The following is a 19,426-nucleotide window of genomic DNA, read 5'->3' as shown; positions in this document are numbered from 1 at the left end:
TACCTATAAATTGTATAGTATGCTATACAGCTAAAAAGGAAGAATAAGAGTTTGACTGGGCATGGTGGTGGATCTGTAATCCCAGCACTTGGGAGGCTGAGGCAGGAGGAATGCTGTGAGTTCGAGGCCAGCCTGGGACACACAGTGAGACTCTGTCTCAAAAAAAGGAAAGAGTTTACATTAATGATCAGATGTTCTGAGAGCACCCTTCCTGCAGTCAGTGGTGGATTGAAGTTGGGCAGCTGCTGGCATTCACATTGTGCCCTGGGGCTCTGTAGCGCTGCCCAGTTGTGCTTGGTTGTATCATCTTAATAGTGACTTGAAGTAGGGGCCTCCTTACCTTCCAGACAAATTTACATTTTAGTGTATAAATATCAAATATTGTTAATTTAAAAAAATAATGTACCCAATAGGTTGTTAGCCTTTTATTATATAGGAAAATTAAAGTTCACGAATGGGATTGCTTGTTGTTCACTTGTAAGAAGTAAAGAAAGCCTTCACTGGATTGGTCTGAGTGTTCATTTGATCATTTTGAGAACTGTTAAAGTATCTCTCAGGGTTTTTTTTTTTTTTTTTTACTGTTAGTGTTATCAAAAATGAATCTGACAGTATTGATGTTTGCGCTTAATAGAAGATGGTTAAGGGCCGGGGATTTAGCTCAGTGGCACCGTGCCTGCCTGGCAAGTGGTAAGTGCAAGGTCATGAATTCAATTCTTGGTACTAGAAAAAAAAGAGAGAGAGAGAAAATGGTTAAAAAATGTTTCTCTAGAGGGCTGGAGGTGTAGTTCAGTGGTATAGTGCTCTCCAGCATTGGGTGTGCAAGACTGGAGTTTGATCCCTAGCTTTGTGGGGGGAAAATTCAGGAAGGGATATTATGTAGCAGGTTATCTACATTTAAAAACCATATATAGGAAGAGCACTTGCTTAGAATTGATCCTAACTTTCTTCCCTTGGGTTTTCCTAGATTGAAGGGCAAGGACATGGAGCTGTGTTTGACTGCAAGTTTTCACAGGATGGACAACATTTTGCCTGTACAGATTCTCATGGGCATCTTCTGATATTTGGTTTTGGATGCAGCAAACCATATGAAAAGGTTATTTTTTAATGCTTTCTTGTAGTATGTAGAATAAATAGTGAGAAATGGCTTGGAAATAGTTTAGCTGTACTGATTTGATTTCCTTGTGTTTTTAGTTTTACCTAACATTAATATTTGTTTTGTTTGTTTTTCTTGATGTAGCTCAGTGGTGCGGAGTCTGCCTTGCAAATGCAAGGTCCCGAGTTCAATCCGCGGTGTGGAGGGGTAGTATTTGTTTTCTTTAACATGTACAAATCTCAAAATGTCATCGTGTGAACTTTACTTTTCTAGATTCCCGATCAGATGTTCTTCCATACTGACTACCGACCGCTGATTAGAGATTCTAATAATTATGTCTTAGATGAGCAAACTCAGCAGGCTCCTCATCTTATGCCTCCACCATTTTTGGTGGATGTTGATGGAAATCCTCATCCAACTAAGTACCAGAGATTGGTACCCGGTCGGGAAAACTCTGCCGATGAGCACTTGGTTCCACAGCTTGGCTATGTGGCCACAAGTGAGTGTAAAGTCTTTCTTTTCTAATTTCTTTTTCGTTTTGTTTTAAACTTTTTATTTGGAATATTTAAAGAATAATGCAAAGAACTCTTTAGTATTTTTTTTTTTTTGAGACAAGGTAGACTCAAAGTAGTTCAGGCTGTCCTTAGACTCTGTGTAGTCCAGGCTGGCCTCAAACGTGCAATACTTCCCCTGCTTCAGCCTCCCGAATGCTAGGATTAAGGCACGTGTCACCACACTTGGTCTCCCGTATCTCTTAGGGTTAAGCATTTATGTTTTGTGATGTTTGTTTATTTTCTGTATATATTGCTTTGAACTATTTGAAACCGAAGTTCTGGATATCTCAGGCCCACTTACCCCTATGTGCTTTAATACACACATTTTCTAAGAATGATATTCTTTTACATAACCATAGATAATTATCAAAATTAAGATATTTAACATTTGTATAATGCTGTTGTCAGATATAGTCTAATTAAAATTTGGCAGTTCTAATAATGTTGTTATAGCTTTTTTTGTTCTTTATTGATGGCAGTTTGGGGACTGCACATGAAATTTAGATGTCGTATTTCCTTAATCACCTTTTAAATTTAGTTTAATTTCATTTTATTTTTAGAGACAGGGTCTCCCTTTGTGGTGCAGGCTGGCCTTAAACTCGCTTGCCGCCATCTTCCTTTCTCAGCCTCCCGAGTGCTGGGATTATAGGTGTGTGGCACCGCAAGTAGCAGTTTCCTTTAATTTGGAGCAAGGGCTTAGCTTTTGACTCTTGATGCCATTGGTATAGTGAAAGAATGTAGGCCAGGGATTTTGTAGACTATATCAAGGATTTTGTAGACTGGGCTTGCCTGTTTGTTTTTGACAGAATGCTTCATGAATGATGTGGTGGTCTTCTTCGTGGACCATCATATGTCAGCATGCTTATGATTTGGGTTTGCCCAGTAAGTGGTCACGTCTTTAACACTTGGCTGATGTGGCATTTGCCAAGTTTTCTTCACTGCTTTTCTCTTTGTATTTGGTGGTAAGATACTAAATGCTCTGTTCTTTGTGTGAGTTTACCCACATGTTTTAGGATCCATGGTGTCAGTTCTTACTGTGAAAGCTGCAGAACAGTTAATTTGTTTAACTTCATCTACATTTTGTTTTGGTACCGGGGATTGAACTCGGAACCTTGCGCTTGCTAGGCAGGGGGCAGAACCACTGAGCTAAATCCCTGGCCCCCAACTTCATCTACATTTTATTATGAATGTCTGTCACTGTTTATTGGTGCAATTCATCCTGTTTTAGTACAGTCTTACGGGTTGTTGCTTACTGGGCTATAATCCATTATTGACAGTATTTTGGTACTCACTATCCATAGGTTTATTTCTCGAGAAACCTTTTCAAATTGTTTGTTCCTGAGTCTCCAGTATTGTAAAAGCAGTTCCTTTCTTTTCTGGCACCAGATGTTCTAGGATCATCTTATACTTCCTCTTTCTTAGCCAAATGCAAAGTTTTTATTTTGTGTGTTAATGGTGAAGTATTTCTCTCTAGAGATTTTAGGAGAAAAATGCAATTTTATTTGGGTGAGGATTGATTTACCAGGATGATGTCACCAATTATGTATAAGGTTAAAGCTGGGTGTAAGTTCAAATGTTTCTATTTAAATAACTTTTTTTTTTTTGAGGCAGGGTCTCCTTTTGTAGTTCAGGCTGGCCCTGAACTCTCACTGTGTAGCCCAGGCTGGTCTCAAACTCAGGGCAATCCTCCTTCCTTAGTCTTCCAAGTGCTGGAATTATAGGCATGTGCCATTACACCTGGCTCTATTTTTAAATAATTTTATTTAAGTGTATCTCATATATAACAAAACCCACCAATTGTAAGTGTATAATTTAAATGAATTTTGACAAATAATAATCATGTAACAGCCATCACTGAAATCAAGATGTAGAACTTTTCCATTGCCCGTGTTTCCTGGGCCCATTTAGAGCCAATCTTTCCCTTTCCCAGTCCTTTGTGACTACTGTTATGTTTTCTGTCACTTTAATTTTACCTTCGAAGTGAATTTTGTATGGAGTACTCTCCTTATCTGGTTTCATTTACTGTGCTTTTGTTTACCAGTAGTCAACTTAATGTTCAGAAATGTTAAATGGCAGATTCCAGAAGTAAACAATGCATTTTAAATTGCATGGCATTCTGAGTAGCATGATAAATTTTGTGTTATCTTGCCTAGGACACAAATCCCTTTGTCTGTCGATGTATAAACTAACCACCTGTTACCCACTTAGTAGCTTCGTTGTTTAGCAGATTGACTATTCAAGTACTGCAGTGCTGTTTTCAAGTAACTTACCGTACTTAATCATGGCCTTGTCACTGTGCTGGGTCTGAGAGTTTCCTAAAATGAACTCACCCTGCTGCCACAGGTTTGCTGACTCCCATCACAGAGCAAGTATTTTCAGGACGGGTCAGAAAGTGGCACGAGTAAGATCTACTACAGTGGTGGCCAACCTGTGGCATGTGTGCCTCAGGTGGTTGTTGTCATTGAAAGCTCTGAAAGGTTCGCCATCATTGGTCTATTAGGTAAAGACAGGTAGTATAAGACACACTGGAGGGTAGTGCGGGTGCTCAGTGAAATGAGATGCATTGTGGTTTGGAACTGGGTACGTTTAATTCTTTTCTTGAAGGGATGAAAAGCTAAGAGAAACCCCTCACCCCTTTTAGCCTATTCCCAGGGATGGTTTTATTTTTTTGAAAAGGCGATTTAAACACTCTCTGGATTTGCTCAGCCTGTTGTTTACTCTGTTAACTGGGCCAATTTATAGCCTTCTAGTGATGGGTCTGGCACTAGGAGGAAAGGGTGTAAATCTAGCCAGTGAGCCTTAGCATGGGATTGTCTGGGGTGACTAAGTCCTGAAAGTTGCAGTCTTCTTTTTCTTTTTATATTTTTTTCCCCCTATTAAGTTTATTGGTACATTTTAGGTATAAAATACAGTTATATACAACATTGGGATCTTGTACCTTTACATGAGTATCTTGCTTCTTTTTTTTTTTTTCCCCTTACCCTGCCCTTCCTTCACCCCCTCCACCCTTCCCTATTTGCAAAGACTTTGTTTCCATTTTTTTCCTGTTCTCATATTTTTTCTTTTTCCTTCTTTCCTTTCCCCTACCCCTCCCACTTCCCCTGCTCCTTTAGACCTTTTCTTCCTGTTACATAATATCAATTATAAATGTTAAAAATTACAATAGCAAGATCTAGGAGACATTACCACAGATTATACAGAATTTGAAAGGATATAGAAAGCATATTTCAAAAATCTGTTTTGAAATAAATTTGACAACTTCTAAGAAGTACCTTGGAAGACAAATTAATGAAACTAACTCTGGAGGAAATATAAAATTTGAATAGCACCTATTAAAGAAAGTATATTCCTAGCTTGAAAACCTACCTATATGACAACAGCAGGCTCATACACATTTTAACTGACAAATTATATCAAATAATTAAAGCAGAAAAAAGGAACACTTCTCCCCTCATTTTAGGAACTCAACATTGTGCTAATCCTAAAACTGGATAAAGATAATAGAAGAAAAAAGTATGAACATAGATAGAAATTTGTTTAACAAAAATCTATTAGAAGTCAGATCCGGCAGTATGTAGAAGGTGGTTTTGTTATAGGGATGGCAGTGTTGGTTCAGCATTGGAAGATCCACCCCCAAAAGTCATCATTTTAACAGAGGAAAGGGAAAAGCCATATGATCCTGTCACTAGTTGGAGAAAAAGTATTGGACTAAATTCTACAGCTGTTCATGGTAAAAGCTATCAGGAGACCAGAAGTAGAACAGGACCTTCTCAACAGATTAAAGACATGTACTCCATACTTCCTGCGAGAACGGCTTATATGAATGGAGAAGACACAATGCTTTCTCCTTAAGGTGGGGAACAGGGGCAGATATGATTACTCTTTATCTGTCCATTAAACTTTGAAACCTAGTCCCCACCAAAATAGTCTGGCAATAAAATGGCACAATTAGGATAGGATTGGCAAGGTAGAAGCAGAATCTTTATATGTAGATGAAATAATCATCTACAGAGAAAATACTAAGAAATCTCATTAGCTCTTTGTTTTTTTGTTTTGTTTTTGGCACCAGGGATCGAAGTCGGGTCCTTGAGTTTGTGCAGCAGGCGGCGAAACCACTGAGCTAAATCCCCGGCCCAAATACTAAGAAATCTCTAGGAGCCCCTAGAACTTGTATTTGAATTTAGCAGGATTAGAAAACACAAGGTATATATAAAAATTCAGGTCTGTGTATACTTGCTATAAATGAAGAATTGGATATTGAAATTTAAAAGTTATGTAGGAGTACAAAGGACCTAGAAAACTTAAAAAAACAAAACGAAACAAAAACAGTGTTGGAAGACATTTAGTACCTAATTTTAAGACTTCTTCTAAAGCTACAGTAATCAAGGCAGTGTTGGTGTAAGGAAAGACGTATAGATCATTGGAATAAAACAGAGAATCTAGAAATAGAACCACACATACATGGTCCACTGAGTTTTGAAAGATTATTTAACATTAGCATTTTATAGAATATAAACTCAATTCAAGAGCCGAGGAAGAGATAGTGTTTTCAGCAAACAGCTCTAGAACACCTGGTATCCGTATATTAAAAATTAACCTCAACCCTTTATTTCCATACATGAAAATAACTTGAAGGGATCTATGAACCTAAATATGAAAGCCTAAAAGTATAAAACTTTAAGAAGAAATTATAAGGGAAAATGTTTATGAATTCAGGGTAGGCAAGAACTACCTAGTATACAAAAGACATGATGTATAAAAGAAAAAAACTGATAAATGAGATTCCATCAAAATGTAGAACTTTAAATGACATCATTGAAATGAAAAGTCCTTAAACAGACCATATTTACAATGCATATAACCTATGAGCAGAATATATAAAGAATTCTTAGATCTCATTAATAGACAACCCAATTAAAAAGTAGACATAAGAAGATAGCCAGTATAGCACAAGGAAAGGTGTGCAACTCTAGAATCAGAAAACTACTAATCAGAACAATAACAAGACTGAATTATGCACTCATTAGGGAGATGAAGTTAAAAGTTTTAAAAGCCTTGTCATGACTTTTTCTTTTTGTTGGATTCTCCCCCTTTGCATTTAATTTGTCTTGCCCGGTGGATTCATTCTGCTGGGTTTCCTGGGGTTGTGATCCTCATTGTCTTTTCCTAGGATATTGTCTAAAATTTTTTTGGAGTGCCGGTTTGGTATTCATGAAATTCCTGAGGTGCTCTTTATCATGAAAGTATCTTATTTCTCTATCAATTTTGAAAGATAGCGTTGCAGGGTACATCAATCTGGGTTGGAGGCTGTTTTCCTTTAGGGCTTGAAATACATCATTCCAAGCTCTTCTTGCCTTGAGGGTTTGCATTGAGAAGTCTGCTGTGATTCTGATGGACTTTCCTTTGTATGTGATTTGTTTCTTTTCTCTCACTGCTTGTAGAATTTTGTTCTGTTGGATTTCTGGAATCCTAACTATTATATGCCTACGTGTAGATTTTTTTTGATTAAGGCTATTTGGAGTCCTATATGCCTCACTTATCTGTATGTCAAGTTCTTTTCCCCTCCTTGGGAAGTTTTCTGCCATCACTTCTGTGAACAGTTCTTTTATGTCATCTGCACTCTCTCCTGTTTCTTCATTGACTCCAGTCAGTCTCATGTTACTCTTGTTTGGATCGTCTAGCAGCTGCTGGATTGATTTCTTGTGTTCCTTTACAATTTTAAAGCAATTTTTCTTTTCCTGGTCACTAATTGCAATCTTATCTTCTATATGTGAAATTCTCTCCTCGCCTAGTTCATTCTGCTGCACAGACTTTTGATGGAGTTTTTCATCTCTTGGAAATCTGTATCTGTTTTATGGATTCTGTTTGTTTCCTATGTTGGGATTCCATCATGTTCCTCAGATCCTCTATTTTTTAATCTGTGTCCTCTCTAGATTTATTAATCATGTCTTGCACCATGAGCACAATCTTTACTGTTATCTGAGTAGTTATTTGTGATTTCATTTTTCCCAGATCCTCTTTTGTTGCCAGTTCAGAGAGTCAAGGTGGTTGAGTATCAGATTGTTCCATCCCGTTTCCCTTTGGGGTTGCTGTAGGTGATCCGGAAGTCTGTTTTTGAGGCTTTTTTACATGTCTTCTCATTTCCGTGTGTGTGGGGGGGTGCTTCTGGCGCCCACATCTCACCTTCTCTGCCCTGAGAACTTGTGCTGGCAGTGGGGGAGCTTCCTTTCGGGTGGTGGGACTGGCTCAGCTTCTCTGCCCTACGAGCTTGGGGTGGTGGCAGGGGAGCTTCCTTCCGGGTTCTGGGCCCTATTTCGATGATAAACAGTGTTTTCTTTCTGTATTTCTTGACCTTCCCTGTGCTCATCCAAGAATTCTTGTCACCAGTTGAGGTTTTGTCAAAGCTTTCTCAGTTGCATTCTTTTTACCAGTACAATTTTCCGTTATGATTTCCTGTCTCTTTCTACCTATCTTATTCTGTCCTACACCTCAGCCCCAGGGTGCAAGGTTAGTGATGCTGGCAACTCAGGTATGCCAGAGAAAAGCTGTAATGTGCTTTCTTTGAGTGAAAAGTTGAAAGTTCTGTGTTTGATAAGGAAAGAAAAGTACAATATGCTGAAGTTGCTAAAATCTATGGTAAGACTGGCTTTTCTGTCTGTGAAATGGGTGCTGTAGGAAAAAGAAGTGTGTGCTGGTTTTGCCTTTGCATCTAGAAGTGCAGGAGTTAAACTATAGGCCAGGTGCAGTGGTGGACACCTGTAATCTAGCACTGTGGGAGGCTTTAGCAGGAAGATCTCAAGTTCGAGGCCAGCCTGGACTACAGAACAAGACCGTGTTTCAAAACACAGACACACAAACACATTACAATGAGTGTACAGGGGTGCTTTAAAATGGAAAGGCGTTAAATTTGTGCACATAGATAGTTTGGGGTGAAACGTAGTTTCTGTAAGGTTCATTACTACCTATGGTTTTTGACATCCACTGTGGGGGTCTTCAAACATGTTCTTTATGAAAAAGGAGAACTTACTGTGAGTGGAATCTTTCAGTGAGTAAACTTGGTGCCAGGCTTTTTTGTTACTATATGTGTTGGTATTTTGTTCTGGGTTATAGTTAGATAGTCCCCCATGGGGTGGATGTATGTATATGCCATTGTTTGTTTATCCATCCATTGACAGTTGGATATTTGCCTTGTTTCCCAGTTTTTTGTTGTTATGAGATCTGAGCTAATTATAATGTTGAGTTTTTATTTCTTCCTTTAGTTTCATTAATTTTTACTTTCTGTATTTTAAAGCTTTTTCATTGGGTTGATGAATTCTTTCATCATTATGAAATGTCTCTCTCTGTCCCTGGAGAAATTTTTTGTTTTGAAGGTTGTTTTTGTTTCATATTAGCATAACTAATCCCACTTTAAAAATTTTTTTGTTGGCATGGCATGTCTTTTTCAGTTTTTAACTTCTCATCTGTGTCTTTCAATTTATGCAGGTTTTTTGTAGACATGTCCAATCATATCTTTTAATTGGCGTATGGAACATTTACATTAAATATTTTTTGTATGGTTGATTTTCACCACTTCTTTCTCAGTTTATTTTTTCAGAGTGATTAAAAATTTAATGATTTTTAAAGATAAGTTAATAAGTGAAAAGTTAATCTGAGGGTAATAAAGTTAATAAGTTAATCTGAAGTATGACTTTTAGCTTTTGTAAGTTTCTGAAGATGTTATGAGTAAAACAAGGATGTTTGTGCACATATATCTAAGTACTTAGGCAGTACAAGTATTTTCCCCCCTGTGATGCTCTGTGAGTTCAGTTTTTGTATCTCATTATAGTGTCAAGTAATATCTTTACATTCCTCTTGATTAATGTTCCATTTAATAGGAGGGGAGAAAGGGTGGATAGGGCTTGCATATATTGAGTTTATGTTTAAAACAGGTACATTTTATGGCAGCAGGATTTGTAAGGGATTTTTGTGTGAAAATAGTATTTAGACATATTTCTAAATCATATTTCCACACCCACAACCATGTAACACTTTTTCCCAATAATACTAATCATGAACCTGTTATAAATATTTCTGAAAAGGAATTATTTGAAAAGTGAAACAAAGGCACTTAAATCTGATTCTGTGCTTGAGTGAAGAAGTATGGGCACCGGTTCTGTTAAGAAAGTATCGGAGGTGGGGCCAGGATTTAGCTCAGTGGTTCTGGCGCCTGCCTCACAAGCACAAGGTCCCGAGTTCGATCCCCAGTACCCCGCCCCCCCCAAAAAGGTATTGGAGGGATAGAGTGAGTTAGGCTTAGTGAAGGGCTGTGTGGAACTACCTCCTATCAACCTGCAGCATTTTCTGAAGATGCTCGGGTGGATGGAGAGCTACAGTTGTCATTTGATGAAGGCCTAAGATATCTTACCCCCTTTCCTTAAGATAGGAGAGAGGCCAATCTATGTCACTGCTTTTCTTCACATCAGAAATCACCTGAAGTTTTGGTGTTCCAGGCAGAGACTGGTCAACAAGGGGGCAGTGAAACATTTCCTGCGTAAACGTTGTGTAGAGACATGGCTTCATGCTCCCATTTCCATGGTTTCCAGGCCCCGGTGAGGTTTCTGTGGTACTTAGTACTTTTTTTGTTGTTGTTGTTAAACATTTGACTGTTTTGTTCACAAAATATAAGAAGATACTTAGTACTTTAAAGGAAAGGTTTCATTTGTTTTGAATTTTTTCTTAGTTATGAATGTATAGGTTATCTTTGTATTTATTTTTATTTTTGGTACTGGGGATCAAACTCAGGACCTTGAGCTTGTGAGGCAGGCATGGTGCCACTGAGCTAAATCCCCTGCCCCAGGTTATCTTTTAATTGTGTAGTTTTTTGAAAAGGAAACTCTGGCAAATGCTCCACCCCTGAGGTACATCCCAGCCCTGTTAACATACACACATTCATTCATTGGTTCATTCATTCGTTCATTCATTCATTGGTACCGGGGATCAAACTTGGGACCTTGCACTTGTGAGGCAGGCAGCAGAACCACTGAGCTAAATCTCTGGCCCTAACATTTTAAATTGTGGTCCTGTGAAGTTTTGTTTTCTTTGTTCCACTTATGTGTGTCATGATTGCATATTCATGAATTTGTAGGTGATGGAGAGGTAATTGAACAAGTCATAAGCCTCCAAACCAATGACAGTGGGGAGGGAAGCCCGGAGCCCAGCATCCTGGATGGAATGATAAGGCAGTTGCAGCAGCAGCAGGATCAGAGGATGGGAGCAGATCAGGAGCCTGTTCCTGGTGGACTTCTGAATGGGGAAGAAACGCCTCGGAGAGGTAATGACCCTATGGGAGACAGGAAAGGTGCTGCATTGAAATCAGAGAGTAAGTGAAGTTGTTAGCAGGTATATGGATTGTGAAAAACTTTAAGCAGTGTGGATATATTTTTAAGCAGTATGTTTTTGCAATTTAAGTGGTAGTCCAAGGTAGGTTTGTTACTTAATAAGGTGTTGTAACAGATGGGCATTGATTTTCAAATACTATGGAAGGATGATCAGACTTTTTTATGTTTATTTAAAAATGGAGTATTTAGGGTTAGAGATTTAGCTCATTGGCACCGCACCTGCCTCACAAGCTCAAGATCCTGAGTTCAATCCCTGGTACTGGAAAACAAAAATAAAAACACAACAACAAAAAAATAGAGTGTTTACAGAATTATGTTAAATGGGAACGCATAACAAAGTAGCTTTTTTGTTTATTTTCATTACTGAGAATAGAAACCAGAATTTTGTACATGCCAGGCTAGTGCTCTACCACTGAGCTACATCCCTAACCCTTTTTTATTTTTGAAGACAGGGTCTCAGTAAGTTGCCCAAGCTGCCTTAAACTTGGAATCTTCCTGGCTCAGCCTCCTGAATAGCTGAGATTATAGGCGTGTGCCTGGTAAACAAAGCGTCTTTTAAAGGAAAACTATACTTGTAGCTTTCCCTTGTTGAAAAATTGAATTGAGTAGAGACTTAATTTTTCTTTCTGAATCGGCATTTGAAAACAATTTGTGACACTTTTTACCTTAATGTGTCATTCTGTATTTTCAGAGAACAATGCTCATTCTTACATAACCGTAGTACAATGACCACACTTGACAGATTTTGCTTTTACACCACTGCTCTCTTGTTTGTAGTTTTCATTTCACTGTCCCCCCCCACTCCCCATGTTGTCCTTCATCATGGCTTTTTTTAAAAAAATTGAGGATTAGTCAATCCTGGCCTATTGTATTTAGTATGACTTTTGTTTTTAATTTGAAAAAGTTCCCTCATAGCACAGACACTTTGAAAGGGTTCAGTGCTGTTTCACAGGTTTCCTCTCAATGTGGATTGGTCTGACCATTTCCTCATAACTGGATGATCCAGGTCCACAATGCAGGCGAGCAACCTGAAAAGTGGGTGCCTGGTCCTCCGTGCATTAGAGGAGGAGACGAAAGACATTCTTGCACTCTTTTGTGCCTTGCTTTTGTCCTTTGACAGTAGATTCTAGGAGTTACTGAATGTCATTTCACATAGTTTTCTCCGTCCTTTTAAAATAGCTATGCACATGTAATTTCTTATATTTTGCTATTATAAGAAATGTTATGATTAATAAACCTTGTGCGTGTTTTCAGATTGTTGCAGAATAACAATATGACATGGGCAGTTATTTTATTTTATTATTATTATTATTCTTGGAGACAAGGTCTTGCTGTGTAGTTCTTGCTGGGCTTGAACTCAACTATGTAGCCTAGGCTAGTCTTGAACTTTTGGCAGTCCTTCTGCCTCAGCCTCCTGAGTGCTTTTATTACAGGCGTGTGCCACCATGCCTGGCTGGCAGTTAAATTTAGAATTTCATTTGTTTTTGTATTCAAAAAGCATCAGTATATTTTATTTTTTAACTTTTTATTCTTTGCGGGTGCTGGGTGTTGAACCCAGGGCCTTCTTCATGTTCAAGTAGGTGCTCTACCACAGAGCTACATCTGCAGCTCAGAATGTTTCACTGTGAATACTTGTAGGGAGGTAAAGCTCAGTGCGTGGAGCACAGACCGGTTCACGTGGTGGGGAGAGAAGAATGCAGGAGTTGTGCTCAGTCCTGTGGCCAGGGGAGCTGGCCTAGCTGGATTGGACTTGATAGGCTCCCCTAAAAGAGGAGATCGCCTTCTGCCTGTGTGGTGTTGCACCGTAGCAGAACCCTTTCACCTTATGTTCTAAGCAGAGGAGCTTAGTGCCTGGGGGACTGCCCTCGAGCCTCCTTTCCAGCCTCCACGGCTTCCACCACTCTGGGAGGTCGCCCTGGGTGCTGCACCACCTTGACAGCCACCTCTCGGCTCAGAGCTTCGCTGTCACCTGTGTTGTTGCCTCTTCACCCCCCTCACCCTGCTCTGTTCCAGGGCTGCCCCTCCATTTGTGTGAAGTCATAATAGCCACGTTGGGAGCTGCTCTGTGGCTCACTTTGGCTCCCGAGGGTCACAGTTAATGTTTTTATAACTTATCATAAAGTCACCTCGATTTGAGGCATCTGTGTTCAGTGCCAATTTTCCAAAAACACTTATATACACAGACTTGAAAAAAGCACAGGTTTTGGGACTGCAAAATATTTATTCATTATACAACTTCAGAAAGTCTAAATTGAAATGGAGTGTTTTTGTTTTTGTTTTAGAGACAAGGTCTCACTATGTGACCCAGGCTGGGCTTGAACTTGAGGTAATCCTCCTCTCTAAGTCTCCCGAGTACTGGGATTGCAGGTGTGCACCACCATGCCCACCTCAAAATCAAATTCTAACAGTTAAATGTTCAATGTTGTACTTTTTTTTTTTTTTGGTACCGGGGATCGAACTCAGGACCTTGTGCTTCTAAGGCAGGCAGCGGAACCACTGAGCTAAATCCCCAGCCCAACATTCTACTTTTTGATCTTAGTGATGTCAAGACTTTTCTTGTAGCTTTTTTCAGTAGGTCCTTTTATTTGTTTTTGGTATGTAGGAGGAATGTATGCTTGTTAAATGTGTATTAATTGGAAATTAGTTTGGCATCATTTCTTGATCATTGTTTCCTAGGCTTTAGAAGAGTAAGTTTAGACATCCAGTCCCCTCCAAATATTGGTTTGCGTCGTAGTGGACAAGTTGAAGGTGTCCGCCAGATGCACCAAAATGCTCCGAGGAGTCAGATGGCGACAGAACGGGACCTGCAGGCTTGGAAACGAAGAGTGGTTGTACCAGAGGTACCACTAGGCATATTTAGGTTTGTTTTAGAATATTTATATCGTTTCTATCTGTGAAAATAAATTCATGTGGTTACTTAACACATCTTCTACAGTGGACCCCTGACTTTCGGCCTCAATTTGTTCCCTAGGGCTGGTTGTAACTCAGGTTGGTCAGTGAAGGCTCAGGCTCCTCCACAGCCTTCACAGTCTCTCTCCTGTACACAGGCGGATCTCAGTGTCCTTAGAGAGACACTGGCCCAGGATTTCTCAGTGCACCCCACACAGGAAAGGGTGTTGAAATGTTCCTTCCAGAGATCTTTAAGGTTAAATCTGTGTTTGAGTCCATCTGGAAGCATAAGCGGCCAGCATACAGGTTGTAACTCAAGACTTTGTTCGTAAATAAAAACTAAATCTCTGGTCATTGTTCATATGTTAGGCCAGTTGAAACTCAGGGGTCCACTGTATTCCATTAGTTGTGTAAATTATCATATAAATATACTTTTAGCAGTGAGTGGGACTCTTAATTGTGATTTAAAAATCAAAATTATCATCTAACCTTCTTCCTGTCGTAAATTGTTTCATAGCCAATTTTGTTTCATCTGTACTTCTATTTTTCTCCTTTTAGTATTCTTATTTTTTATAAATGTTTTGCCATGCTGAGGATTGACCCAGGGCTCTCTACCCCTGAGCTATGTCCCAGCTCTTTTTAATTTTGTTTTGAGATAGGATCTTGGAAAGTTGTGTAGGTTGACTTCCAACTCGACATCCTCCTGTCTCAAGTCTCCCAGGTAGCTGAACTTGCAGATGTGCTTCACCACAGTCAGCTTTCTTTCAGGATTATTTTGAAAGAAATTCCAGATATTATGTCATTTTGTCTATAAGTACTTCATTATATATTTCTAAAACATAAAGAATTGTCTTAAAATATAACCTCAGTACCATTACCATACCTTAAAAACTGCTCAGTATAACTAAATATCTATGTAATGTTTAAATTTCTGACATTTAGCTTATTTCTGATAGTTTTTATTGATACTTCTTTGGCCAAGAGGAGCCTGTTTGAAACTCCTCAGTCCTTTTGAAATGATTGTAGCAGTCTTTCACAGCATCCTTGCTGTTGGCCTTGGAGAAGAGGTTACAGTTCATCTTGTACATTTTTTGATTTAGACCTAGAATCAGTCTTTTGTTTTAAGCAGCCTTGTTTGTTTTTTTTTTAGTGAGATTTATAATCTGGGCAGTAGTTGTCTTCCTGCTGACTTGTGATGTTCGATATTTGAGTTATTAAAAGGGAGGCAGTAGGGCCAGGGATTTAGCTCAGTGGTTTCGCCACCTGCTGTGCAAGCACAAGGATCGGAGTTCGATCCCTGGTACTTAAAAAAAAAAATGGAGGCAGTAAATACTTTTTCTTTGAGACACAGGGTCTTGCTGTGTTCCAGGCTGGCCTTGAACTCAAGATCCTCCTGGCCTCAGCCTCCCAGATGCTGAGATTATAGGCATGTGCCACCACGCCCAGCTTGCAAATATGTTTTTATAGTGCTGAAGAAATTCTGTCATGTTTGTGGTGTTCTGATAACTAGTATTTTAAAGAAAATTTGAAAAAATATTTCCTTCATGTGTTTAGCCAGAAGTGTTTGAATGATGAGTGATATCAGATGGTACTTAAGTGCTTCACAGTGAATTTGAGGTTTTATAGGCACAATAAAACAATGAAAAGCAGAATCTCAAATTTTGATGAAAAATACTAAAAATCACTAGTATGTACATAGTTAGTATTCTATAATTAAGCCTTATATAGGTTTCTGAATTTCATGGCCATTAAACCCAAAAGGATCATTTTGGAATACTTTTCCTTGTCAAAACTGAAGAAAGTAAGTGGGCATCAGGAGTGAACAACCTGAAGAACCCAAAGAATTGTTCCATAAACCCATAGAAATTTATTCTCTTACCTAAAGGAGGACTGGAAAGATAGTTTGAGGCTGGAGTTAGGGCTTCCCAGTTAGCCAGAGCATTAGGCGTCTGTGTTTCTAGAGCTTGGCTTCTAGCTCCTAAGTCCACCTCAAGCCTAGTATAGATGATGGGGCTCTGCCTGTCACATGCTGGCATCTGGTATACACTGGGATTGAGGCCAGAAGGAGGAAAATGAACAGAAGGCGCAAAAGGCATTTCTACTTAGGAGAACTTCCTTTGGGTAGCCACATGGCGTATTTACTCATAACTCGTACTAGAATGTTGTCATTTGGCCATATAAATGAGGAGGCCAGGTAATACAGTTTCTATTTGGGGCATCAAAGAACTTTGATAAAAATTGAGATTCTGTTTTTTCTAAGGATGAAAAGGAAAATAGATTTGGCTGTCTGCCACAATAAATTTCCACAAAGAAGAGCCTAGCTCTTTCTAGCATTATGTTCTAAAATAAAGCTTAACTGGAATTTTTTTAAGGGTGTAGTACTGGGTGTTGAACCTAGGGCCTTGTACATACTGAGTACTCTGCCACCGAGTTCTATCTCTGGTCCTCACATTAGATTTTTTTTTTTTTTTTGGTACCAGAGATCAAACTTGGGTCCTTGTTCTTGTAAGGCAGGCGGTAGAGCCACTGAGCTAAATCCCCGGCCCTCACATTAGATTTTATAAAGAAGATAATTACGTGAGATAGTAGTGATGGTATCCTTATCAGCAATCTGTGTAATGAAAGTAATGGCCGCTGGGGATTTAGCTCAGTGGTTCCGGCACCTACCTTAAAAACGCAAGGTCCCGAGCTCGATCTCTGGTACCCAAAAAAACCCAGTTAATGCAAAATTCACCATTACTTTCTTTTTTTGGTACTGGGGATCGAACTTGGAACCTTGCGCTTGTGAGGCAGGTGGTGGAACCACTGAGTTAAATCCCTGGTCCTGCAAAACTTTTTATTAGAGTTTCATTTGTTAAGGATCAAGAGAATTAAAAAATTTATTTTCTGAGTATATTATGTATGCATTGCAAAAACTGTCAGTAATAGATAAAAGTGTGAAGATAAACAATCCCTACTGTACAGAGCTCTGAGTACATAATATTGCTTCCAGTAGAGGTAATTCTCTTTGGACCTAGGTTTCAGGCAGGTTATTTATCTTGACTGAATAGTGGTAGAGATTCTGCTCATTCTAAAAGAACGGACATCTGACGTGATCCTGTCCCTTTATAATACCACTTCTCCTATGTGACCATGTCATTAGAAGTGGGATTGCACACAGTTCAAGGTGATCTTCATGAGGGCCTCCAGTGTCCTGTGCTTTACTGCTTAAGGTGATTGTGTACAGTGTTCCATTGTCAGGACAAAGGGAAGCATATGGATACGGGCTGGAGTGTCATTTGGTCGCAAAGGAAAAACCTCATTACACAGCTCCTTTAGTTCACTTTTTATAAAAGTGGTCAAAGCAACAACTTTGATGCAGGCTTGAGTCTGATTTAGAAATCCCGTGTGGGTAGGATAATGTGAGTGTGGACTGCAGAGGCACCTTGAGAAGAATGGTCTCCCTACAAACCAGCATTCGTCCTCATAGCATTTGTCCTTTTGGTATGTAGACCATGGCCAAACCTCTCTTCAGTAGGGTGTTCAAAACATGGAGCCATGTATTTTCAGTAATGTTAAAATTGGAGAAAAGGGATGGACCTTCAGTGTTTTTTCACAGAAAAGAAAAATATGTTGTACCTCTTCAGGATGGCACATCCCTTACTTTGAAATGGGTCTTAGCAAAGTCACCTTTCTTTTGTATCATGTGAATGAAATACACATCATTAGAAAGGCTAGTAACATTGCTATTTTTGTTTTCTTTAAGTTATAAAGCATGAAGTTTGAATAAGTTTGAAGAGGAGGACTCTAATTTTTTCTTAGAGAAAGGAATTGAAATCTTGAAAAATTGAGGGGACATTTTGAGTAATGCAGGAGCTCTCTTTTGAATTGGTCCTGGAGGGTTAGTCAGAATACAAATGATTTTTTGTGTTGAGTATGAAAAATGGCATCTCTTAGCTGTCTCTGAGACTTTATATTCATATTACATTTAATGGATTTATTAATTAAAAATCATAAACTTAAGATTTTTAGAATCATAATGGCTAAGTTTTGCTCTATATCAGTTTGGTAACTTATAACTGAATATTTAATTTTATAGGAGGTTAGAAGACTTTCGAATAGAGAAAGGTGAAGAGGAAAGAAATCTGTATATAATAGGAAGAAAAAGGAAGACTCTTCAGCTCTCACAAAAGGTAACTTGAATTCTTTTTCCTTAGGATTGAACTAATTTGAAATTAAGAGTTTTCTTTTTGATTTATAAAAATATTAGTAACTTTCTGCTAAAGTACAGTATTTCTTGTGTAAGGTGTTCTGTTTGGGTTTTAAGTAGTAAGACGTAACCATCGTATAACTGTTAGGAAGAGCAGTTTGAAAACGTAAGGAAAGTTGCCCGGTGCCTTACAGTGTTACAGGATTCCAGGAGTGATTGTCTCCTAAGCACTCAGGGTAAGAATGATAGGACTCCCAGCACACCAGGAACACTTCGTATCCATTCTTTCTCTGCCTTCCCAGATGGCCAGTTAGCTTCGTCTATTTCTGAAGTTTACCTAAATCATACATCTAAAAACCAGCTTTGGATGTTAAAATGGTTTGTGGTTCTCCAGAGCTCTGCTGTACTGGCTGAAATCTTACTTGTTCTTGTATAATCTCTGTTTGGATTTTCTTGTGTACTATGTGAGCACCAGTAAGATGGGATTCATTGAGATGCTCAGTGTGTGTGGGATCAGTGTTTAAAAAAAGTTACAGTGGAAAATGGTGGGACATTTTCTTTATCTTGAGATCACATTGTGAGAAGTGGCCTGTGCATGCATTGGCCTCCATGTAGCCCTGTGTAAGCTTGATTTTCTGTGCTTTTGTGTGTGAGAGTTAAGTCATTTATATCTTATTATTTAATTTTAATGTAATTCAGGCTGGGCGTGGTGGCGCACACCTGTTATCCTAGCACTGGAGTAGCTGAGGCAAGAGGATTGCTGTGAGTTTGAGGCCAGCCTGGGCTGCACAGTGAGTTCAAGGACAGCCCAAAGTACATAGCAAAATCCTGTTTCTACACCCCCCACCCCACATAAAGTAATTCAGGGCATCATTATGTGCTGAAAAGAAAAAATGCTTACTGTATGAATGAATACCTAATGGTTATAGTTAGAGAACTGTTGTGTATCAAACATATCTTGAAAGTTAAATATACTAAAATAATTTTTATGGAATTAATTTTTTAAGTATTTCACCTTTGTTGTAAAAGTAAGTTTTGAATGATTTTTAAATATTTGACAACATTGCTCTTAGGTATTTATAAATTTTTAATTTTCATAGTGGTTTGATAAATTACAATTTATGTAGCCAAATACATTAATTTATTTGGCAAATGATTATAACTTTAACTGTTTTTTTTGAGACAGAGGGTCTTGCTGTGTAGTCCAGGCTGGCCCCAGCCTCTTGGCAATCCTCCTGGCTCAGCCTCCCCAGTGCTGAGATTACAGTGTGTACACCACCACGCCCGGCTGACTTTAACATTTTAAAATTTAACTTTTAACAAA

The 19,426-nt window shown here is 38.8% G+C and overlaps 1 protein-coding gene across 2 annotated transcripts in view; it reads left to right on the top strand.

The window, feature by feature from the left end:
• Positions 1–19,426, top strand: part of Brwd1 (bromodomain and WD repeat domain containing 1) — a 148,536-nt gene that overhangs the window by 67,958 nt on the left and 61,152 nt on the right. For both annotated transcript variants that reach the window (XM_021256241.2, XM_004842365.4), the window contains exons 16-20: positions 965–1,093; positions 1,367–1,592; positions 10,772–10,957; positions 13,701–13,884; positions 17,992–18,085. In XM_021256241.2, the coding sequence (XP_021111900.2) occupies positions 965–1,093; positions 1,367–1,592; positions 10,772–10,957; positions 13,701–13,884; positions 17,992–18,085 (819 nt within the window). The remainder of the gene's footprint in view (positions 1–964; positions 1,094–1,366; positions 1,593–10,771; positions 10,958–13,700; positions 13,885–17,991; positions 18,086–19,426) is intronic.

This window comes from Heterocephalus glaber, unplaced genomic scaffold, assembly GCF_053883595.1.
Source record: "Heterocephalus glaber isolate CG9 unplaced genomic scaffold, H.glaber_assembly_v1.0 deba00000122, whole genome shotgun sequence".
NCBI classification, from domain to species: Eukaryota; Metazoa; Chordata; class Mammalia; order Rodentia; family Bathyergidae; genus Heterocephalus; species Heterocephalus glaber.
Note: the sequence above shows the minus strand (reverse complement) of the source record. Positions and strands in the feature narration are given on the sequence as shown.